At 44.0% G+C, this 25,648-nt stretch overlaps 1 protein-coding gene across 2 annotated transcripts in view; it reads right to left on the bottom strand.

The window, feature by feature from the left end:
- LOC126109669 (uncharacterized) overlaps positions 1-25,648 on the bottom strand; it is a 359,871-nt gene that overhangs the window by 37,170 nt on the left and 297,053 nt on the right. For both annotated transcript variants that reach the window (XM_049914720.1, XM_049914719.1), the window contains 2 exons: positions 17,870-18,043; positions 15,892-15,937 (listed from right to left, as the gene is read on the bottom strand). In XM_049914720.1, coding sequence (XP_049770677.1) covers positions 15,892-15,937; positions 17,870-18,043 — 220 coding nt within the window. The remainder of the gene's footprint in view (positions 1-15,891; positions 15,938-17,869; positions 18,044-25,648) is intronic.

Below are 25,648 nucleotides of genomic sequence, written 5' to 3'. Positions count from 1 at the left end.
CTGTTAAATTGCCATTAAAGAAAGAAATATTTTTGGTATGACTTTGTGGTTGGTAAGCTTGCTTATTCTGGGCATCAAATATAGAAATTGAACAAGATACAGCATACATTTCATTGTTGTCAGCCATCTGAATTGGTCAGTGTATCAACAGTGATTGAGAATGGAGAAAACCAAGTTTCATTTGAAGGGCTGGATTGCCACACATTTCAAAACAGACTCTGCACCATCATTGAAAATCATTTTCATTTGGATTAATGAATTTAAATATGGTCGGACAAGCACTGAAGACTACACGTGCTCTGGCTGCCCAATTGAGTTCACTGCCAAGGAAACCATCGACAAAATCCGTGATATGGTAATGCGACACTGCCAAATATGTGAGACTGCTGAGACTGTAGACATCTTAATTCAGTGAAATCAAAATATCCTGCATGTAGAATTGAGTACGAAGAAGATGTGTAGGTCCCACGATCGCTCACAGTCGACCAGAAGCGCACGCGTAACATTTCAGCACAATGTTTGGTGATGTTTAATAATCACAATCCGCAAAGCTTTTTTCACCAATTTGTGACTGTTGGTGAAGCCTGTTTCCATCAGAACACACCAGAGTCCAAACAACAATCAAAACAATGGACAACAGCTGGTGAAAATGCACTGAAGAAGTCAAACATCATTTTGCCAGCTGGTAAGGTGATGGCCACTGTTTTATGGGATCCCCAAGGAATAATACAAATTACTTGGAAAAAGGCGCTATTCTACTTCACTGTTGTATAATTTGAAGTTTGCATCGGCTGAAAAAAGACAAAGGTTGGCATGCAAACAAGTGCTCTTTCATGAGGATAACGCACAGTCCCAAACATCAGTGATAACAACAGCAGACTTAACTAAGCACTGGAGTGGTTCTTCATCCACCCTATTCACCAGACTTCGCCCCAAGTCACTTCTGTCTGTCCTGTAACTTGAAAGTTTCGGTCGCTGGGAAGAAATTCTCATCAAATGATGAAGTGGTAGTTGCAGAGTTTGACAGAACCTATTTCTCCAATGGGATGAAAATGCTGAACAATTGCAGGACCAAATGTATATTCCTCAAAAGAAACTATGTCGAGAAGTAAGGTGAATTGTTAACAACAAAAAAGTGCTTAATTTTTTACCAGACTTATCAAACACATCACACTTAACACCATTCATAACAATACATGAAGGCATTGGCAGCCAGATACAATTAATGTGTCTTCTTCATAAACATCTACTAAAATTTTACAAGGGCATGAAAATAAAATAAATGACTGCTTATGATGAGTGTGTAGCTTGATAGCAGTGCAGAAAAATAAAAATATAAAACAAGCAGCCTCTCATCCTTGTCTATATATACAAATATGTCATTTATAAACTATGTGATATATGTTTTCAATTTTTTGTTTTCATATGGCCTAGAATGCTGTTGACAGGAAAGTCATTCACATGGAACTGCAGTGTTACAGACTGTTGATGAAACCGCAGTGTTTTCCCTCAAGTGATGACAGGTGAATTTGGTAACAAAAATGTAAAGAATTACATCATGAGGAGCCAAACTGATATTAACAAACCTCTGTAGAGATGTTTGTCACATAATGAGTGGTAAATAACTAAACTTTCACTCCATTTGGACCCTGGATCCAAGGAATTTCATTTCTGTGCCTGGTGTCTTGATGACTGCCTCTTTGTGAGGGTGCATGCTTCGATAGTATAGATCGATACTGGTATTCAGTAGCTACTGAACATGACAGATTTTGCTTTTTCTGGAATCATGTCCAATAAGAGTTCTCACTTGCTGGTAGAATTCAGAACACTTTCGGAGTCTGTCGATAATGATCTTTGTAAACAAATTATCCCTCGAGATTATACTTCTGCCGTACTGGAAACTGTCCTCAGACTCTAGCTAGTGGACTCATATAGTCACGCTTACAGTATGCCCGTCTGCGTTGACTGCCATCACCATTGTCTTGGTCTCACTGATATGGAGGTTGTATTCCTGGAACCAGTATTTCCACACAATGAGTTTGGTCCAAACTACCTCTCCTATTTCACCACAGATCATGACATCATTACCAATGGCAATTGCAATAAGATAACCAAAATTTTCCATTACGTTCTTTATTATACACACATCAAAAAAAGTGTAGCATCACCTCATTTCCAGGAGTTGCATAACCTGTACAGAAAATTGTAACAGAGATCAACATAAACATCATTTCCACCCTTTCTAATGCTCATGAAAACCACACATTGCATGTTTTACCACCATACAGTGAGACCTTCAGTGCTGGTAGCACAGATTGCTGTACACACTGGTACCTCTAATACCCAGTAGCACGTCATCTTGCACTGATGCGTGCCTGTATTCATCATGGCATACTATAAACAGCCCTTTTCAATCTATCCCAGGCGTGTTTGATAGGGCTCAAGTCTGGAGAACCTGCTAACTACTCTAGTCGAGCGATGTCATTATCCTGAAGGCAGTCATTAAACAAGATGTGCACGATCAGGGTGCTAATTGTCATCCATGAAGACGAATGCCTAGCCAATATGCTGCGGGTATGATTGCACTATCAGTCTGAGGATGGCATTCACGTATAGTACAGCTGTTACAGCACCTACCGTGACCACCAGCGGCGAACGTCGTCCTCACATAATGCCACCCCAAAACAGCAGGGAACCTCCATCTTGCTGCACTCACTGGACAGTGTGTCTAAGGCATTCAGCCTGACCAGGTTACCTGCAACCACATCACTGATGATTGTCTGGTTGAAGGCATATGCGACACTCATCGGTGAAGAGAATGTGATGCCAATCCTGAGCGATCCATTCGACTTGTTGCTGCGCCAATCTGCACCACACTGCATGGTGTCGTGGTTGCAAAGATGGACCTCGCTGTGGGCGTTGGGAGTGAAGTTGCACATCATGCAGGCTATTGTACACAGTTTGAGTCGTAACATGATGTCCTGTGGCTGCAAGAAAAGCATTATTCAACTTGGTGGGGTCATCCACTGTAGTACACTCCTGGAAATGGAAAAAAGAACACATTGACACCGGTGTGTCAGACCCACCATACTTGCTCCGGACACTGCGAGAGGGCTGTACAAGCAATGATCACACGCACGGCACAGCGGACACACCAGGAACCGCGGTGTTGGCCGTCGAATGGCGCTAGCTGCGCAGCATTTGTGCACCGCCGCCGTCAGTGTCAGCCAGTTTGCCGTGGCATACGGAGCTCCATCGCAGTCTTTAACACTGGTAGCATGCCGCGACAGCGTGGACGTGAACCGTATGTGCAGTTGACGGACTTTGAGCGAGGGCGTATAGTGGGCGTGCGGGAGGCCGGGTGGACGTACCGCCGAATTGCTCAACACGTGGGGCGTGAGGTCTCCACAGTACATCGATGTTGTCGCCAGTGGTCGGCGGAAGGTGCACGTGCCCGTCGACCTGGGACCGGACCGCAGCGACGCACGGATGCACGCCAAGACCGTAGGATCCTACGCAGTGCCGTAGGGGACCGCACCGCCACTTCCCAGCAAATTAGGGACACTGTTGCTCCTGGGGTATCGGCGAGGACCATTCGCAACCGTCTCCATGAAGCTGGGCTACGGTCCCGCACACCGTTAGGCCGTCTTCCGCTCACGCCCCAACATCGTGCAGCCCGCCTCCAGTGGTGTCGCGACAGGCATGAATGGAGGGACGAATGGAGACGTGTCGTCTTCAGCGATGAGAGTCGCTTCTGCCTTGGTGCCAATGATGGTCGTATGCGTGTTTGGCGCCGTGCAGGTGAGCGCCACAATCAGGACTGCATACGACCGAGGCACACAGGGCCAACACCCGGTATCATGGTGTGGGGAGCGATCTCCTACACTGGCCGTACACCACTGGTGATCGTTAAGGGGACACTGAATAGTGCACGGTACATCCAAACCGTCATCGAACCCATCGTTCTACCATTCCTAGACCGGCAAGGGAACTTGCTGTTCCAACAGGACAATGCGCGTCCGCATGTATCCCGTGCCACCCAACGTGCTCTAGAAGGTGTAAGTCAACTACCCTGGCCAGCAAGATCTCCGGATCTGTCCCCCATTGAGCATGTTTGGGACTGGATGAAGCATCGTCTCACGCGGTCTGCACGTCCAGCACGAACGCTGGTCCAACTGAGGCGCCAGGTGGACATGGCATGGCAAGCCGTTCCACAGGACTACATCCAGCATCTGTACGATCGTCTCCATGGGAGAATAGCAGCCTGCATTGCTGCGAAAGGTGGATATACACTGTACTAGTGCCGAAATTGTGCATGCTCTGTTGCCTGTGTCTATGTGCCTGTGGTTCTGTCAGTGTGATCATGTGATGTATCTGACCCCAGGAATGTGTCAATAAAGTTTCCCCTTCCTGGGACAATGAATTCACGGTGTTCTTATTTCAATTTCCAGGAGTGTAGTAGTCCTCGGGCAGCCTGAGTGAGGCATGTCATCGACAGTTCCTGTCTCTCTGTATCTCCTCCATGTCCGAACAACATCGCTTTGGTTCACTCCGAGACGCCTGGACACTTCCCTTGTTGAGAGCCTTCCAGGCACAAAGTAACAATGCGAATGCGATCAAACTGCGGTGTTGACTGTCTAGGCATGGTTGAACTACAGACATGAGCCTTGTACCTCCTTCCCGGTGGAATGACTGGAACTGATCAGCTGTCGGACCTCCTCTGTCTAATAAGTGCTGCTCATGGATGGTTGTTTACACTTTGGGCGAGTTTAGTGACATCTCTAAGCAGTCAAAGGGACTGTGTCTGTGATACAATATCCACAGCCAACGTCTATCTTCAGGAGTTCTGGGAACTGGGGTGATGCAAAACTTTTTTTGATGTGTATAGAATCAGTAACAGCATTGAACAGTAGTCGGGACAGTTCACTGCCTCACCAAGCTACATTCTTGATCTGAAACTGTGAAGATTGCCTGTCTCAACTTGTACACAGTTAGGGCATTCCTTGTACAGCATCAGGATTTTTCTTGCAAGTTCTTTAGGTATATTTTTCTCCCTCAGGCACTTCCATTTCATCTCTTTTGCAACACTATCATTTTCCTGTTTTAGATCTATAAGGCATGTCCAAAAATTTTCCGTTCTCTTACGGCACGAAGTCAAGCACCAGCACACCAGTCGGAAATGAGACAGCAGAGAGGGCTGTGAAGAAGACGTCAGCCAACTGCATGCTAACTGACCCCTCTCCAGGATGACAATACAATTGCAGTGCCCTTTGACAACGCGATGGCGAAGAGGACACAAGCGCCATGCCGACTGGTCGCAGTCCACTTTTACGGCAGCATCAAAATTAAGCACTTCAAGATCAGCGACAGGAATTGCATATGCAGAAGAACATTGTTTATTTGCACATCGCCTTCTGCTTGCATTACTTCTGCGTTATTGTAAAAGTTAAGTATTGTCACTGTCCATTTCATAATAAAACTCATTAATACGATTTGTTTCAATGTTGTCGAGCAATATGAGGAGGCAGGTTTCCTAGACACCCCATATTCAACGAGCAGGCAGGATTCGACACGTTCGATGGCCATACAGTCCAGAATTGATATGCCAACCAGGCAAAATCACTGTCAGCATTCAGGCAATCATTGCACCGATGTACCAAGTTGAAGAGACCTGTTCGGTAAAACGCTGTGTCCTGCTGCGTGATGAAGTCCATAACAGCCTGTGGCACCTCCTCATCAAATAGGAATTGTTAACCTTTCGAGGCCCTTTTTAAGGGACCAAAGGCATGATAATTGCACGGGGGGAGATCAGGATTACAGGGCAGATAGTCGAGTGACTCCCATTTGAGTTGGCACAACTTCTGCATTACAACATTCTGGATATGGGGATTCTCGATATGAAGCACTAGCACCCCTTGTCACTGTTTTCATACCACAGCGGCAGTCTCTGACAGATTTGCTGCTCCATACATATTCTTCATTCTCTGATGGATATCTACCAGTGTTGGTCCATTGGCAGCCAAGAAAAGAATAACAATACATTGGTCTTGTTTTGCCACATTTGGTAATAACATTGCCACAGTTCACATTTCCGTATTTACTGCATGTATCTAAGAGTGGCACGAATGCCGTGCAGGTCCATTGCTTACATATGCAGGTTGGAGTCATACTGCATTGCATATACGCTGCAACAACACCCTAAATCTGAAACTTTTTATGGCTCCTTATAGAAACAAAATTAACAAGTTCACGCTTTTCTCCCAGTATTTTTGCACCAGCATGTAGTACTAAAAATTAGGTCCACTGTTACTTCTGAAGCCATACTGTTCCTTTTCAAGCTGTGGTTACACCATCATTCTCAGTCTTTGCTCTATGATCTCCTCTAGAATTTTCTGTATAATTAGTGGGCTTTCAGTTACTGTCTTTCTTAAACAGAGGACTTATAACATCCTTGCTACACTCTGTCGCATCATCTTGTCTTCCTTTCGTAATGCACTGTCTTGTGCGGCCACTGTAGGCCCTGAACGCTTGTTGTCTTTATCGTGCCCACGTTCATTTCATCTGCACTGGGAGATTTTCCTTTAGGCATGGATTTTAAGACCGTCTCTGTTTCTGCCCAGGTGATTAGAGGCTCCTCATGGTAAGTCTGAATATGTGATTCTATGTTATATTAATGACATCCACCACCAACATCAACACGAAGTCAAGATATTTGTGGTCTAACATTCAATTTCAGTCAGCGTATTAGTGTTTTACTATTTCAACATATTTATGAAAATCAAATTTCAATATATCCTCAGAAATATGTTTCTTTCTTTGTTTATTATTAAGTTAGAGGAACTCCAACAACATAGTATCTTTTCTCCCTCTTGATGCATGTCAGCTCAGTGCTGCATGTCACAATGTATGATGGACTGTCCCAATGAATGAAGTTTCACCATTGTTTTCTACACGGACACTTCATTGCCCCCCTTAAAAATAAATAAATAAAAACCATGGCATCATGAACTATACACTTTGAACTATTTTTCCAACATAGTTTCCACTGACATTGAGACATCTGTTGTAGCGTGCAAACAGTATGAAGAAAACACTGTGGTAAAACTTGTTACCCTGCAGTGCCAGGAATTGTCACACACCCTGCTCCACCTTAGCCTTGGTTTGCACCTGACATCTCAAGAGTGTGGCTTCCAAAGCAGGGAACAAACGATTGGAGCTGTAGGCCGGGTGATACAATCTTTCCCACCCAAAGCAACGAATCTGATCCCGTGCGAGTCTCACCGTCCACGGTTTTGCATTGTTGTCCAGAGTACAACACCTTCACTCGAGAGTCCCGATCTCTTTCGTCGAATGCCAGACCCGAGTTTGGGAGGTTATCGCCGTAGTATGCCGCACTGGTGGTCCCTCGCTGGAGAAAATCGAGGAGAACCACATCTTTTGTGCCCAGAACACAGTGGCCGTAACCTTTCCCTAGGAGGGTGACACTTTGAATTTTCCCCTCACTGGCGAACTGGGATGCTTTCACATCGTTGAGCTGGCCTTGGACTCTGCTGTTAACTGGTGCACCTACGCCTCATCACTTGTGCTGATTCTGAACAGAAAATCATCTCCCTCTCACTTGTACCACACTGAGTGATAAATGCTGATTCCAGTTCTTGCACTCTCGTGATCTGGGGTCATGTTCCTCAGCACCCATCCCGCAGACACTTTTTGGTAATCCAACACATTGCGGTGCACGGGTTGGGCCAGAGCACTACCCGTAATCAGTGTGGACGCCGTGTCTGACACTGTTATGCATCTGTCCGCTGACACAGTGTCCTGTACTCTAGCAATGTTGTTTTCATTTGTGGATGTACATGGACGCCACTTACAACTTTCTATACTTTGCCTTCCTTTTCTGAAAATGTAGCACCAGGGAGCAACCACGTAATGAGACATGAGCTCTTCACTGTACACAAGCTGCAGGCATTTACGGATGACAGGCATACCATTCCTGCGTGCTCTTTCATATCAGATGATAGCAAGCACTTCCATTGGCGACCACACAGTCCGCGATTGTGATGTGTACTCAAATAACCTCAGGCACGTCACTCTGCTGCTGCTCTCTCTTCTTTGGAACTCTGTGCTCGCATCATTCTTCCTCTGCCAATTCCCATTCCCTGTCGAACAGGTGTCCGCAGCTCGCGGTGTTGCAGTAGCGTTCTCACTTCCCGCGCACAGGGCCTCGGGTTCAATTCCCGACGGGGTCAGGGATTTTTCCTGCCTCGAGATGACTGGGTGTTGTTGTCTTCTTCATCATCATCATCATCATCATCATCATCATCATCATCATCATCCATCCCCATTACAGTCGGAGGAAGGCAATGGCAAACCACCCCCACTAGGACTTTGCCTAGTATGGCGGTGTGGGTCTCCTGCATTGTCCCCAGCACTCCTCGGAGTATGGGACTTCATCATCATCGTTGAACTGGAAAAGGGTGTGGATTTGCATGCCTTTTGTTTGCGTCACCTGATGCACCCTCTTCTCTTTCAAAAATCATGATGAAAGTTACTTTCAAAATGTCCCTCCTGTTAAACCCGACGGACAGCAACTGCAAGAAGATGTGAGTCGCAATGTCAAGAGCCTCAACATGCTTTATTAAAGAATGATAAAATAATTGCATTTTTATTGTAAAATAAACAGTAACTCAATTAAAGAAAATAATCAGTTTCGTTTGACTGTCAAAGCACATGCACTACAGTGAAAAAAAATAAAGGCATACCTCTTAATATCGTGTCAGATCTGGCACAGTGTAGAAACCTGATGTAGGATGGATTCACTCAAAGTCCACTGCAGAATATTGAGCCACACTGCCTCTACAGCTGCCCATAATTGCAAAAGTGTTGCTGGCATAGGATTTTGTGCATGAACAGACATCTCAATTATGTCCCATAAATACTCAATGGGATTCATGTCGGGCGAACTGGGTGGCCAAATCATTTGCTCAAATTGTCCCGAATGTTCTTCAATCCAATCACAAACAGTTGTGGCCTGGTGTTATTGTGCATTGTCATCCATAAAAATCTTATTGTCGTTTAGGAACATGAAGTACATGGATGGGTGGAAGTGGTCTCCAAGTGGCCAAATATAACTACACTACTGGCCATTAAAATTGCTACACCACAAAGATTACGTGCTACAGACAAGAAATTTAAATGACAGGAAGAAGATGCTGTGTTATGCAAATGATTAGCTTTTCAGAGCATTCACATAGGGTTGGCGCCAGTGGCGACACCTACAATGTGCTGACATGAGGAAAGCTTCCGACCGATTTCTCATACACAAACAGCAGTTGACCAGCGTTTCCTGGTGAAATGTTGTGATGCCTCGTGTAAGGAGGAGAAATGCATACCATCACATTTCTGACTTTGATAAAGGTCGGATTGTAGCCTATCGCAATTGCGGTTTATCGTATCGCGACATTACTGCTCGCGTTGGTCGACATCTAATGACTGTTAGCAGAATATGGAATCGGTGGGTTCAGGAGAGTAATACGGAACGCCGTGCTGGTTCCCAACGGCCTCGTATCACTAGCAGTCAAGATGACAGGCATCTTATCCGCAAGGCTGTAACGGATCGTGCAGCCACGTCTCGATCCCTGAGTCAACAGATGGGGACGTTTGCAAGACAACAACCATCTGCACGAACAGTTAGACGACATTTGCAGCAGCATGGACTATCAGCTCGGAGACCATGGCTGCAGTTACCCTTGACGCTGCATCACAGACAGGAGCGCCTGCGATGGTGTACTCAACCTGGGAGCACGAATGTGTTTGGCGACCTTGCGGTGAATGCAAATTGGAAGCGCGTATTCGTCATCACCATACTGGCGTATCACCCGGCGTGATGGTATGGGGTCCCATTGGTTACACGTCTCGGTCACCTCTTGTTCGCATTGACGGCACTTTGAACAGTGGACGTTACATTTCAGATGTGTTACGACTCGTGGCTCTACCCTTCATTCGATACATGCGAAACCCTACATTTCAGCAGGATAACACACAACTGCATGCTGCAGGTCCTGTACAGGCCTTTCTGGATACAGAAAATGTTTGACTGCTGCCCTGGCCAGCACATTCTCCAGATCTCTCACCAACAGAAAACGTGTGGTCAATGGTGGCCGAGCAACTGGCTCATCACAATATGCCAGTCACTACTCTTGATGAACTGTGGCATCGTGTTGAAGCTGCATGGGCAGCTGTACCTGTACACGCCATCCAAGCTCTGTTTGACTCAATGCTCAGGCGTATCAAGGCCGTTATTATGGCCAGAGTTGGTTATTCTGGGTACTGATTTCTCAGGATCTATGCACCCAAGTTGCGTGAAGATATAATCACATGTCAGTTCTAGTATAATATATTTGTCCAATGTATACCTGTTTATCATCTGAATTTTTTGTTGGTGTTGCAATTTTAATGGCCAGTAGTGTATGTAAAGTAAATAATTGGTTCAGTTGGACCAAGGAACCAGTCCATTCCATGTAAACACAGCCCACACTATTACAGAGCCACCACCAGCTCACACAACGCGTTGTTGACAACTTGTGTCCACACTCAAACCCTAGCATCAGCTCTTACCAACTGAAATCTCGAATCATATCACCAGGGTACAGTATCCAGTCAACTAGCATCTAACCGATAAGGTCACGAGCCAAGGAGAGGTACCGCAGGCGATGCTGTGCTGTTGGCAAGGGTACTTGTGCCAATTATCTGCTGCCATAGCTCGTTAACACCGAATTTTGGCAGACTGTTCTAACAGATACGTTAGTATTACATCCAACATTAATTTCTGTGGTTATTTCAAGCACTGTTGCTTCTCTGTTAGCACTGAAAACACTACACAAACTCTGCTGCTGTCAGTCGTTAAGTGAAGGCCGTAGGCCACTGCGTTGTCCCCTCGTGAGAGGTTATGCACGAACTTTAGTATTTTCCACACACTCTTGACACTGTGGATTGTAGAATATTGACTTCCCTATCTGTTTCTCAAATGCAATGCCCCATGTGACTAGCTCAAACTACCATTCCGTGTTCACAGTCTGTTAATTCTCATGGTGTGGCCATAATCATATCAGATCATGATGACGGTTTGTGGGGCGCTCAACATTGAGGTCATCAGTGCCTGTACAAGTTCCCAATGTTTCCAGTTCCAATCTCGCCACTTCCCGAACGATGATGAGATGACGAGGACAACAAAAACACCCAGTCCCCGGGTGGAAAAAATTCCCCACCCGGTTGTAAATCAAACCTGTGACCCCATGATCTAGAGGTAGCAATGCTAGCCACTAGACCATGAGCTGCGGACATAACCATGTCAGAAGCCTTTTCACATGAATCACCCGAGTACAAATGACAGTCCCAAACTTTTGTCATCCCAGTGCAGCTCACTCCAAGAAAGAACGCCAGCCATCATCACAGAGACTGTTTTGAACACCACAGTGTGTTACTAGGCACGGTCCTGTGGAGCCTGTGTGCCGTTGTGTTCCTCTGATCTTTGAATTGACTTACCCAACCAATTAACGTGGGCTCTGAACCACAGTACAGAGACAGTTAAAAGCCCTAATACTGACTAGATATTGAAGCCCTAGCACATCTACTTTGAGCCACCAATGTAATGTGCATTCAATTAGTGCTAGACAATGCACAACAGCCAATGTATACTGATACGTAAAAACAATATGACCAACAGCTCAATATCTTGTTGATCCATCTTTGAAACATAAGCAGCAATTATGTCCAGATTTGACAAGTCCTCATTAGGTTTCAGGTGGTACATGATGCCAGATGCCTATGCACAGGTGTAAATTACAGGCCATAAATCTGTCACCACAGAGCTGGGACCCCAAACTGTCCCAGATATATGAGGTGTGACTGAAAAATAATGGTAATTTTTGTTTTTCATAAAGACTCCTTATTTATTGATCAACGTCAACTTTGTTCCTTTCAATGTAATCCCCCTCAGATATAATACAGTTGTGCCGGTGCTTTTTCCAATCTCGGAAGCATCTCTGGAACTCATTTTTCATAATGATGTTCAGCTCCTTCAGTTATTCAGTTTTTATCTCATCAATGCTGGCAAAATGACATGGTTTCACCATTCTCTTCAGGCTCGGGAATAGAAATAAGTCACAGGGGGCCATGTCTACTGAATACGGGCGGCTGAGGAAATATAACAGTTTTGTATTAAGCCAAAAAATTGTGAACAATTATTGAGGTGTGAGCAGGAGCATTATCATGATGCAATTTCAACAATTGGTTTTGCTGCAGTTCTGGTAATTTTCTTCAGATTGCTCCATGCAAATGGCCTCTGGAAAGCATTCCTTGTTGACACACAACCATTAGGCAGGAACGCATGACAAGCTATCCCTTAGTAATTGAAGAAAACAGTGAGAAGAACTTTCACATCTGATTTAACTTTTTGAAACTTTTTCAGTCTTGGCTCTTCAGGCAGTTTCTATTGGGACAACTGGGCCTCAGTTTTGACATCCCATGTTTTGTCACCTGTTGTAACCTTCTTTAGAAGTTCTGGATCACTGTTGACTTTATTCAGCAAGTCCTGAACAATGTCTACATGATGCCCTTTTTGTTTGAAATTCAACAATTTTGGAAAAAGCTTTGCTGCTATACATTTCATGCCCAAAACATCCGAAACATTGCTTGGTATGGGCCAAAGGATATGTCAACATTATCAGCAACCTCCCTGATGGTGATTCATGAGTTTTCCAGAATTGTCATCAGTAATTGATGTGCTAGGGTTTTTAGGGCGATTGCCATCTTCAACGACTTCTCAGTCCTCTTTGAAATGTTTATACCACTCATAAATGCTTGTGTTGTTCATTGGAGATTCGCCAAAAGCCACAGTCAACATTTCAGATGCGATGCTGTACTGTACTCCATTTTTCGAGCAAAATTTAATATAAATTCTTCGATCCATTTTTTGAAAACAAAAAAAATGGCTGAGCACTTGAAAACACGTGTAATCTTCTCAATTGTCAACAATAAACTAAATATTCAAAGCAGCTGAAAATGCAGACATAAACCAGGAAGATGTGTACAAAGAAAGAAATAAAATATTTTGAAATTCAGATGTATAAAGCTCACAAAATTAAAAAATTCCCGTATACCTTGTATTCTGTTTTGTACCTGATACATCAACATCAGTTCACTATCATTCTTCTCAAACCACTGTAGCATTATTCTGGCCTTGTGACACAGGCAGTTATTGCTGGAAGAAGCCTCATCATCGGGGAAGACATCAAGTGTGAATGACACAGGTAGTCTACAATAATATTCACACAGTCAATGATGTCACGGTGTCTTCAGTTATTACCACAGTTCCCACAGAACCTGAGACTAACGCCTCGCAAGGCATCATACTGCTAGCACTGGTCTGTGCCAGAGGTGCAGAGCAGGTTCCGAGTAGCCATTCGCTCAGCTCAGATGGCAGTATATCGGGACGTGATCATTTGCCTTGAGTAACGAGAAATGCAGTTGATCTGACCGAGTGATACTTTTCCACTGATCCACTGTCCAATCTTCATGATCACTTATCAACTGCAGTCATGAATGGTGATGTCATCAGGTCAATATGGGAAATCAGAGTGATCATCTGCAGAAAGACCCCACATTCAATACCGTGAGCCGAATGGTGCAGTCTGAAACACTCGTGCCTGCATCAGCTCTGTACTCTGTTGCCAGATAAGCCATAGATCACTGCCTACCCTGCTCTACAGAATAGGTGAGCCTCTAAACTCCGCATTCTGTGATGAGGTGCAGATGTCAGATACTGTGTTGTCTAGTTGTGGTTTCACCATTCTCGAACCACTTTTTGTAGACGCTCAGACAGTGGTACACAAATATCCAACCAGCTTTGCCATTTCCCAGATGTTAGCTCCCAGGCACAGCACTATAATAATCTGCTTTAGGACAAACTCACATATGGAATTGAATTGTCCCATTTGTTACAGGAATGATTTCCAGTCTTCTTTGATCCACTCATACACTTTCTTTATCACATTTTGTACCTGAAATGCCACTACGTGGAATTTAATATCACACTGGGCAGTGGTCGTAATATGTGGTTCAAAAGGAGGGAGGGGAGGTGTGGAAGGCTGAGAGGGGTGGCGGTCTGGGAGGGGACATGTGTGGGGAAGTGATGTCTATGAGGAGGAGAAAAGGGTCGGGTGGAGAGGTTGTTAGAGAGAAGTTGTGAGAGGGGGCGAGCAGGGAGGGATGATGGCATGGAGGGGAAGTGGAGGGGAGTGAGGATTTCAGGCAAGGGGATGGAGGGGAGGTGGAGTGGAGCTTGAGGGAGGGGATGCAGTAGAGAGAGAATGTAGCAGGGAGAGGGGATAGTGTGTATCGATGGCGGGGAGGTGGGCAGGTAGGTTGGTGAGTGGGGAGGGGTTGGTGTGTGGGGAGAGATGATGAGCAGGGAGTATTTGATGGGGTTGGTGTGTGGGCAGGGAGTGTTTGGTGGGGTTGGTGTGTGGGCAGGGAGTGTTTGGTGGGGTTGGTGTGTGGGGAGAGGTGGTAGGTACGGATGTTTGGTAGGTAGGGATGGATGGATGGTGGGCAGGAAGGAGTTGGTTCTGGGTAGGGGTGGTGGGCAAGGGTAGATGGTGTGCGGGGATGTGACACTGGTGGGGGAAGATGGATGAGGTGAGACGTAAACTGGGCAGGGTGGTAGAAGAGGCAAGGAGGTGGAGGGGGCAGAGGGAAGTGGAGGGGGCAGAGGGAAGTGGAGGGGGCAGAGGGAAGTGGAGGGGGCAGAGGGAAGTGGAGGGGGCAGAGGGAAGTGGAGGGGGCAGAGGGAAGTGGAGGGGGCAGAGGGAAGTGGAGGGGGCAGAGGGAAGTGGAGGGGGCAGAGGGAAGTGGAGGGGGCAGAGTGAAGTGGAGGGGCAGAGTGAAGTGGAGGGGCAGAGGTAAGTGGAGGGGCAGAGGGAAGTGGAGGGGCAGAGGGAAGTGGAGGGGGCAGTGGAGGGGGGCAGAGGAAGCAGAGGGGGCAGAGGAAGCAGAGGGGGCAGAGGAAGCAGAGGGGGCAGAGGAAGCAGAGGGGGCAGAGGAAGCAGAGGGGGCAGAGGAAGTGGAGGGGGCAGAGGAAGCGGAGGGGGCAGAGGAAGCGGAGGGGGCAGAGGAAGCGGAGGGGCAGAGGAACTGGAAGGGAAGAGAAGTTGGAAGGGCAGAGGAACTGGAAGGGAAGAGAAGTTGGAAGGGCAGAGGAGGTGGATAAGAGAAGGTGTTATGGATGTAAGGGAAAGGTGAGGCAGAGGAGAATGGAGGATATGGAACAAGAAGATAAAACAAAGAAATAAAGATGGTGAGGGATATGATTGAGTTGGAGACCACATTTTGGTGACTCAAAAGTTGTTTTATCAACTCCTTTCTTGAAAGAAATCTTCACTCTGCAGTGAAGTGTGCACTGATGCTAAACTCGCTGGCCAATTAAAACTGTGTGCCAGACTGAGACTCAAACTTGGGACCTTTGTCTTTTATGTGCAAGTGCTCTATCGACTGAGCTATCCAAGCACAACTCACGAGCCGTCCTTACAGCTTTACTTCGACCAGCACCTAGTCTCCTACCTTCCAAACTTCACAGAATCTCTCCTGTGAAACTTGCAAGACTAGCATTCCTGGAAGAAAGAATACTGCAGAGACATGGCTTAGCCACAGCCTGGGGGATGTTTCATGCTTGGGTAGCTCAGTCAGTAGAGCACTTGCCCGCAAAAGGCAAACATCTCGAGTTCAAGTCTTGATCCGGCCCGCAGTGTTAATCTGCCAAGAAGTTTCAACTCCGTTCTTCAAATTAACGTACGATTAACTAAACTAAAAGTGATATTTTTAAATATTCCTCACCTTTCTACCGATGTTAAGTTTTGGAGGACTGGCAACTGCTGCACTTCTGCAATATGAATTATTCAGCAATTCAGTATAATCATTATACTGCATTCAGTATTGTTCTTAGTATCATAAACAAACATAATAAATAACATCTAATATCTTAACAGAACATTTTGGGTACAATACAAACAATAGTATGAGAAAAGCTTGTCCACTCTTTTTATATAGAACATTCTGAGCAATAGATTGACTCATTAACCAAGGTGACATACATTACAATTGGATGGATAAGAGAGATGAATGCTACAGGCATTGAAAACACTATACACTGCTGTGTGTAGCAGACTGTACTGTGAAGACTATTTAGTGCAGTTCTCAATGCTAGTCTATCCTCTAGAAGTTGCTTCATCCATGCATTACTACTGCAGCCCATGTATATTTGGGCCTGCTTACTGCATTCAAGTTTTTGACTTTTGTTTCCCTCTGCAATTTTAATGCCCCATACTTCCTTGCATTACCAAATTAACTTATTGTGTACACTGAAGGTGTGATGCATCATTCAAGGGGAAAATAATGAAAAGGGAAGGAACTGATGACATTAGCTGCATCAGGGCTTTCTGCAGAATCGGCGGTGACGAGTGAAAACCTCCTGCTTGCTAGTCAGTTACATTAACCAGTGCACCATTCGGACACAGTGTTTATCACAAATGCACAGACTATCTCGGCATGCTCCCCGGCTGACCCACATTCCCGGTTAGTGCCACCTATCCGCAATCCCTCTCCGTGTCCTCCATGCTCACTACTTTGGATTCCTGTTGGAGATCAAATGATATTATGCATCCACACTGAAGATTGTGGATTCACTGCCCATTGAGACAAATCAATTATATGAACATGTGGTGACTATTCTTTCGGACATACCCAAAAGAACAGACACCACACAAAATCTGCAGCTATAATACATATTATGTAAATTAATATAATATGTATCACTGCTGTGGACTTTGCATGATGTCTGTTCTTTTGGACACGTCCAGAGGAGCAGACATCATGCATTCATACAATCATGTCATACAAAATAACTTTGCTGCCATTCCTCAGAATGTGACCCATTGACCCATCCTTCCTTTTGGTGAAAATGCACCATGGAGCTAAAGCTCTTTCATCACCAGTTCAATTCACCTCTCTTCTACATGTCTAATAGTTAGCATTCTGTTGTAACACCACAAGTGTATAAATTCAATTCTCTTCTGATCTCAACAGTTTAGTGTCCAAGTTTCACTTCCATATCAGGCTATACTCCATATAAACACCTTAAGGAATGCATTCCTGACATTAAAATTTACGTTCGTTGTTAGCACATCTCTCTTTTTCAGACAAACTTTTCTCGCTGTCACTACTCTGGTAATTTTGTGACTCTCAGTCATTTCCTTGCACAAATAACAAAACTCATCTTCTACTTTTTAGCATCGCATTTCTTAATCTAACTGTCCCACTGTCACCTAACTTAATTAGACTACACTCTATTAACCTAGTTTCACCTTTATTGACGTTAATCAAGTAACCTCTTTTCATAACACTATCCATTCTGTTCAACTAATCTTCCACCCCTTGACAGAATAATATTGTCAGTAATCCTTTATGTTTTTATTTCTTCTGCGTTAATTTCATCTCCATTTCAAAATCTCTCTTTGGCTCTCTTCATTGCTAGCTCTGTGTCAAACTGAACAAGCTGCACCAACTATCTGTACCAGATCCATAGCAGCCTCTATGTACCTTTCCGGAAAGATTTGCCAAGCAGCCAGTACTCACAAAGTCACCATCATTTTTTTAACGTCTGTAAAGCTACTGCAACAACACATCAATGGCTAGACAATAAAAACTATAAACGATTCTTAATCTCTGTAGGTTAATATAAAATTTCCTTCCTGCAGGTCTAACTGAACAGTTTGTCACATGTTAAAGGACAGTCTAAAAGCCTGGTGATACTTACCTCATAGCCTTAGAGCAATTAGTCTCACTGTTAGGAACTGCACTCTTAGAAATCACGCTGTTAGGAACTGAATATTTTCCCAGAGAGAGTGTGCTGGTATGTCTGACTGGAGTTTCATCACGTATCACCTCTCCGTCCTTCACAGAATACCTCTTCAAATTTATTATTAAGTACCTAAAATACGATAGGAAGGAACATTAGATGTTAATTGTGTGCAGATATGAGCAAGCTCAAGCACTAGATACAGACCTTATGTAAGAAAGCAGGAAGGAAAATTAGAATTCATCATCCCATTGGCAGCGAGTTGATTAGAAATGGTGCATGAGCTCGAAGTTGGGCAAGATAGGGAAGAAAATCCATGGTGTCCTTTTTAAAGGTACCATCCTGACACTTGCCTTGTGAGGTTTAAGGAAACTATGAGAACCTAAATCTAGACGATGGACAGGGATTTTAACCAACTTACTCCTGACAGAATTCAGTGTCCTACTATTGCGTAACCTCATTTGGCTACCATTTGCAACTTGCCTATGAAATCGTAGTGTGGAGCAATGAATGTGAATTATCATGGATTTACACATGTGATTCCGTCTAACCTTGACTTTTGTTTCACGGAAGAGTGACTGCATTGTGATACTGTAAGTTTAATGACAGTTCAATTGCATTTGAGGTGTGGCACACCATTTATTTAAGGGGAAATTATAGGTCGCACCTATGCTCTCAAAGATGGGGAAAGGTGATGACATTAAATCATCATTTTATTTTAGAACTGAGGCAGGAACAACACACTGTGCAGGAAATGGCGTGCTGTTACGTGCACATGTTGTCAGTTTCAAGGGTGCAGTGCTTTGGCTGCACAGAATGTCCAACAGGACAGCACCACTTACTGAAGGGGGGAGGGGGTGGCAGATAACTCTTGGAGCATGCAGCTGACATATATGCTATTATATCCATGGAATTTCAGCCACAAATATTCCATGTGAAGTTATAAATATAGTGGAAACTACATTATTCTGTTATTATTAATTGATTGTATAGCAAGAGATGAGACTTTGTCTTGCGAAATAAAATACACATATCTAAGGAGAACAGAAAACACAGACAGTTAACTGAAGAAAGGCTTTTGTCATTTAGTAGGTTGCAGAACGTAGAAAGACATTTTGTTTTAGTTTTCGAGCACAGCCAACTGGAGAACTTGGTTGATGTAACACGTCACTTTGGAACAGAGTAGCTGGTCTGAAGGAGAATAATTACATGACAGACGACCAATTTTTATTTGGTTCCATTACAGAACATACACTACATGATCTAAAGTATCTGGACACCAGGCTCAAAATGGCTTACAAGTTTATGGCACTCTCGATTGGTAATGCTGGAATTCAATATGGTGTTGGCCCACCATTAGCCTTGATGACAGCTTACACTCTTGCAGGCATACATTCAATCAGGTGCTGGAAGGTTTCTTGGGGAATGACAGCCCATTCTTCACGAAGTGCTGCACTGAGGAGAGGTATCATTGTCAGTTGGCGAGGCCTGGCATGAAGTCGGCATTCCAAAACATCCCACAAGTGTTCTATAGGATTCAGGTCAGGACTTTGTGCAGGCCAGTCCATTACAGGGATGTTAATGTCGTGTAAACACTCCACCACATGCCTTGCATTATGAACAGGTGCCTGATCATGTTGAGAGATACAATCGCTATCCCCGAATTGCTGTTCAACAGTGGAAAGCAAGAAGGTGGTTAAAACATCAATGTGGGCCTGTGCTGTGAGAGTGCCACGCAAAACAACAAGGGGTGCAAGCCCCCTCCATGAAAAACACGACCACACCATTACACCATCACCTCCATATTTTACTGTTGGCAGATGACGTTCACCGGGTATTCATCATACCCACACCCTGCCATCGGATTGCCACATCGTGTACCGTCACTCATCACCCCACACAACGTTTTTCCACTGTTCAATCGTCCAACGTTTATGCTCCTTACACCACACGAGGCGTCGTTTGGCATTTACCGGCACGATATGCGGCTATGAGCAGCCACTCGACCATGAAATCCATTTTCTCACCTCCCACGTAACTGTCATAGTACTTTCAGTGGATCCTGATGTACTTTGGAATTCCTGTGTGATTGTCTGGATAGATGTCTGCCTATTACACATTATGGCCCTCCTCAACTGTCAACGGTCTCTGTCAGTCAAGAGACGAGATTGGCCTGTACGCTTTTGTGCTGTACATTTCCCTTCACGTTTCCACATCACTATCACATTGGAAACAGTGGACCTAGGGATGTTTAGGAATGTGGAAATCTCACGTACAGACGTGTGACACAAGTGACACCCAATCACCTGACCACATTCGAAGTCCGTGAGTTCCGCGGAGTGCCCCATTCTGCTCTCTCTCACTATGTCTAATGACTACCGAGGTCACTAGCAGAAATTTACAAAAAATCCTCGAAGATTGTGTTCTAACTAATTTCCCTTAAATCTACACTATGTGATCAAAAGTATCTGGACACCTGGCTGAAAATGACTTACAAGTTCGTGGCGCCCCCATCGGTAATGCTGCAATTCAACATGGTGTTTGCTCACCCTTAGCCTTGATGACAACTTCCACTCTCGCAGGCATACGTTCAGTCAGGTGCTGGAAGGTTTTTTTGGGGAATGGCAGCCCATTCTTCACGGAGTGCTGCACTGAGGAGAGGTATTGATGGCGGTCGATGAGGCATGGCACGAAGTCGGCGTTCCAAAACATCCCAAAAGTATTCTATAGGATTCAGGTCAGGGCTCTGTGCAGGCCAGTCCATTACAGGGATGTTATTATCATATAACCACTCCGCCACAGGCCATGCATTATGAACAGGTGCTCGATCGTGTTGAAAGATGCAATCGCCATCCCCGAATTGCTCTTAAATATTGGGAAGCAAGAAGGTGCTTAAAACATCAATGTAGGCCTGTTTTGTGATTGAGCCACACAAAACAACAAGGGGTGCAAGGCCCATCCATGAAAAACACGACCACACCATAACACCACCGCCCCCGAATTTTACTGCTGGCGCTACACACACTGGCAGATGACGTTCACCGGGCATTCGCCATACCCACTCCCTGCTATCAGATCGCCACATTGTGCACCATGATTCGTCACTCCACACAATATTTTTCCATTGTTCAATCATCCAATGTTTATGCTCCTTACACCAAGCGAATCGTTGTTTGGCATTTACCAGCGTGATGTGTGGCTTACGAGCACCCACTCGACCATGAAATCCAAGTTTTATCACCTCCTGCCTAACTGTCATAGTACTTGCAGTGAATCCTGATGCAGTCTGGAATTCCTGTGCGATTGTATGGATAGATGTCTGCCTATTACACATTACGACTCTCTTCAACTGTTGGCGGTCTCTGTCAGTAAACAGACGAGTTCGGCCTGTACGCTTTTGTGTTGTACGTGTCCCTTCACGTTTCCACTTCACTATCACATCAGAAACAGCGGACCTAGGGATGTTTAGGAGTGTGAAAATTTCACGTACAGACGTATGACACAAGTGACACCCAATCACCTGATTGCGTTCGAAGTCTGTGAGTTCCACGGAGCGCCCCATTCTGCTCTCTCACGATGTCTAATGACTACTGAGGTCACTGATATGGAGTACCTGGCAGTAGGTGGCAGCACAATGCACCTAATACAAAAAACACATGTTTCTGGGGGTGTCTGGATGCTATTGATCAAATGGTGTATGTGGGTGAAGTAGCTGAAAGATTCTTGTCTCTTTCTCAGAACCATATCCTCAAAGTTATATTTATTTGTGAAGTTATATTGTGGAACAGCAAAACAGTAGGTCAAATTTACTTCTTGTGCTTTTCTGAAACTTAACCATTTCTTTGCCTAGATAGGCTGGCAACTGTAAATCCATTAGACAAACCACTTAATGAACTTGGTACAGAAAAGTCCTATATTCAGTATAATACCATTTTTACTGTGTTTCTTTCTAACTGCTAGAGAACTCTTAGGAAAAGGAACTAAAGGAACTAACAGTCATATGTCATGGTCAAATCCTCTAAAAGGGATAATATTATACAATATACACATTTCCCTGTATCATAGTGTTGTACATGGCTTTTTCATTAGCAGGACTATTTGTTCTATTGAAGTATAGTGTTATAAATGGATGACTGAAAATTAGTGATTTGGAATTGTGAACCACACCGTACCATGTGGCAGTCTGATGGTAGGATTTGGATTCGGAAAATGCCTGAAGGACATTATGTGCCATAATTTTTAGTGCCTAATGTGAAGCATACAGAAAGTGGTGTTATGGTATGGTGATGTATTTCGTAGATGGGGGGAGGGGGGGTGGGGGGCAGTCCGTTTACTGCACTTAAGAAAACACTAAATGCAGAAGGATACGAACACATTTTACAACACTGTGTAGTGCGCACAATAAAGGAATATATCTAAAAACAAAAATGATGTGACTTACCAAACGAAAGTGCTGGCAGGTCGATAGACACACAAACAAACACAAACATACACACAAAATTCCAATCCCGGGATGACTCCTTACCCTCTCCCTTAAAACCCACATCCTTTCGTCTTTCCCTCTCCTTCCCTCTTTCCTGATGAAGCAACCGTTGGTTGCAAAAGCTTGAATTTTGTGTGTATGTTTGTGTTTGTTTGTGTGTCTATCGACCTGCCAGCACTTTCGTTTGGTAAGTCACATCATCTTTGTTTTTAGATATATTTTTCCCACGTGGAATGTTTCCCTCTATTATATTCATATCAATAAAGAAATATTTCGGAAATGATTAATGAGCGAGTTGGCACTTGGTTAGCACACTGGACCTGCATTTAGGAGCACGGTGGTTCAAACCCATGTCCAGCCATCCTGACTTAGGTTTTCCACGATTTCCCTAAATTGCTTCAGGTAAAAGCTGGGATGGTTCCTTTGAAATGGCACAGCCAACTTCCTTCCCCATCCTTCATTAATCTGACAGGACTGATGACCTTACTGTTTGGTTCCCTCCACCAAATAACGCAACCAACAAATGATGATTGATTGTACCAGCCTGACAATGAACTCTGTCATTACGCAGCATTTGTGAGGCAATGGTTCACGGACAATACCATTCCTGAAATTGACAGGCCTGCCGGGAGTCTCGACTTGAACCTAATGGGACACCTTTGGGGTGGGGTAGAACGTCGACTTCACTCCAGACCCCAGCATCTGACATCACTACATTCTTTGGTTCCGGCTCTTGAGCAAGAGTGGGCTGCCATTCCTCCACAGACATCCAGATGCCACACTGAAAGTGTCTCCAGCAGAGAGCAAGCCACCATGTAGGTGAAGGGTGGACACATACCACACTAGTATCCACTAATAGCAGTCCAGGTACTTTAAATCACACGGTGTGTCTATTAATATTCACAAGTTTCACAGAACCGTTCAGTAAGCTCACACACAAATGGCAATAATTTTTTATCAGCAAACAATAACTGTTTTATTTAAATGACTGTATTTACTCACATCTCAGGATACACTACCAATATGGATGCCGAACACACACTGACTGCATCAACATTATTTAATGGTTACTTAGTACGAACTCATTTGATAGTGGACACAAACTTTACATGGTGCCTACACACTATAACAGCTCACCATGGACTGGATTATATAGTGTTTATACTTCTTGTAAATTGCCTGTGGACTGATTTTAACCGAGGGGTAATACTGACATGAAACTTTACATGCTGACTGCTGGGTGTCAATGAACTACATATATTTAAAGGCCCATGTAAGAAAGTTATGGTGAAACGCTAAAATAAAACACTATTACATTTTATACAGTAATACAAAAGACAGGAAAAGAACAGATTACAGATACACATCAGGCACGGACATTATTTAAAAAATTAGAGAGCTATTCCATCTTATGCTAAGTACCATTGGTTTGTTTTTCTTTACTGATATGTGATTCACTGCTCTTTGTGCCATGTTCAATGAATTTTTTAATTGTTCAGCTTCACATGATGCTAAAAAGCTATTTTTATGCCGGTAATCTCACAAGTATCATAAATTTTTTTAGCCTGTCATGATTTTTGATTGTGTAGCCTCATTTCCCACTATTTTCGATATGTTAAAGAAAATTATTTTCTTTGGTAAGTGGGTTTGGTTATGACACATGGGTATTTATTTATTCTGTCACAAAAACACACAGTTTTATCTAGTATGTTATTGAAGCTTGTAAAAATGTGCAGAAATTGTAATGCTAGGACATAGAAGACTTGTTAGAACCACAGGCTCCAAAAATCTCACTGTGATTAATTAAGAGCCGCAAGCTCAAAAATAATGTGTCATGATACAAGTTGTTATTCTGTATTGGGACCCCCCTGACCTGGCTAGAATGAGTTCAAAAGAAGTCAGTTGTACAACAACACACTCCCTCCTTTTCAGAAGGGAATGAATGCTGAGTAAGAGAGAGACAGGAAGGGGGAGGGGGGGGGGGGGAGGACCAAGAAACAAAAAATAAAAATAAATAAGTAAATAAAGTAAAATAAAATAAAAAGTGAGGAGTGAACTGACATCAGTTCAATGGCAGGTCACATGTGGCCCATGGGATGCAGTCTGTGCGTCCCTGTCGTAAAAGTACTATCACTAGTACTAACAACTTGTTAGCATCATTTAAGACTGAAAAAAAAAAACACTGCAGATAGCACAATAAGTACTAAAACGTGTTTGGTTTATGAAAAATCAACAAATAGTGTCTTGCATAAGGCCACCTATCTCTCCACTTCATCTCACCACATGCAGAAAGAAAGACGATCATCAATATCCTACAGATGATTACACACTATTTTGTTAACAATTACTTATAAGATAAAATTTTTTTAAATTCCACAACACATTTGATTAGTGATAATACCTGAAACAAAAAGTTTCCAAATGGATGAGATGTTCCTTACAAAGATAGGAATGAGCACTTTCAAATTAAGGTGACTCCTACGCCAGTGATTTTCATGAATTATAACTTATGAATAGTTCCCTCAAGAAATTGTGAGCATTTCTTTAAGTAAAATGTTTCTTCATAAACTATCTATCCTGTAGTTATCAGCAGACTATAAACTACACACAGAATAATCCAGTTTTAAAAAATACAGCTTGGATAAGAATTCTACATCTACATCTACATCCATACTCTGCAAGCCACCTAACTGTGTGTGGTGGAGGGTACCTTGAGTACCTCTATCGGTTCTCCCTTCTATTCCAGTCTCGTACTGTTTGTGGAAAGAAAGACTGTCAGTATGCCCCTTTGTGGGCTCTAATCTCTCTGATTTTATCCTCATCGTCTCTTTGCAAGATATACATAGGAGGGAGCAATATACTGCTTGACTCCTCGGTGAGGGTTTGTTCTCGAAACTTCAACCGAAGCCCGTACCGAGCTACTGAGTGTCTTTCCTGCAGAGTCTTCCACTGGAGTTTATCTATCATCTCCGTAATGCTTTCACAATTACTAAATGATCCTTTAACGAAGCGCACTGCTCTCTGTTGGATCTTCTCTGTCTCTTCTATCAACCCTATCTGGTACGGATCCCACACTGCCACACTGATGAGCAGTATTCAACCAGTGGGCAAACAAGTGTACTGTAATCTACTTCCTTTGTTTTCAGACTGCATTTCCTCAGGATTCTTCCAATGAATCTCAGTCAGGCATCTACCAACGATTAATTTTATATGGTCATTCCATTTTAAATCACTCCTAATGCCTACTCCCAGAT

This window comes from Schistocerca cancellata, chromosome 12 (assembly GCF_023864275.1).
Source record: "Schistocerca cancellata isolate TAMUIC-IGC-003103 chromosome 12, iqSchCanc2.1, whole genome shotgun sequence".
Lineage (NCBI taxonomy): Eukaryota > Metazoa > Arthropoda > Insecta > Orthoptera > Acrididae > Schistocerca > Schistocerca cancellata.
This window is presented reverse-complemented; position numbering and strand designations above follow the sequence as displayed.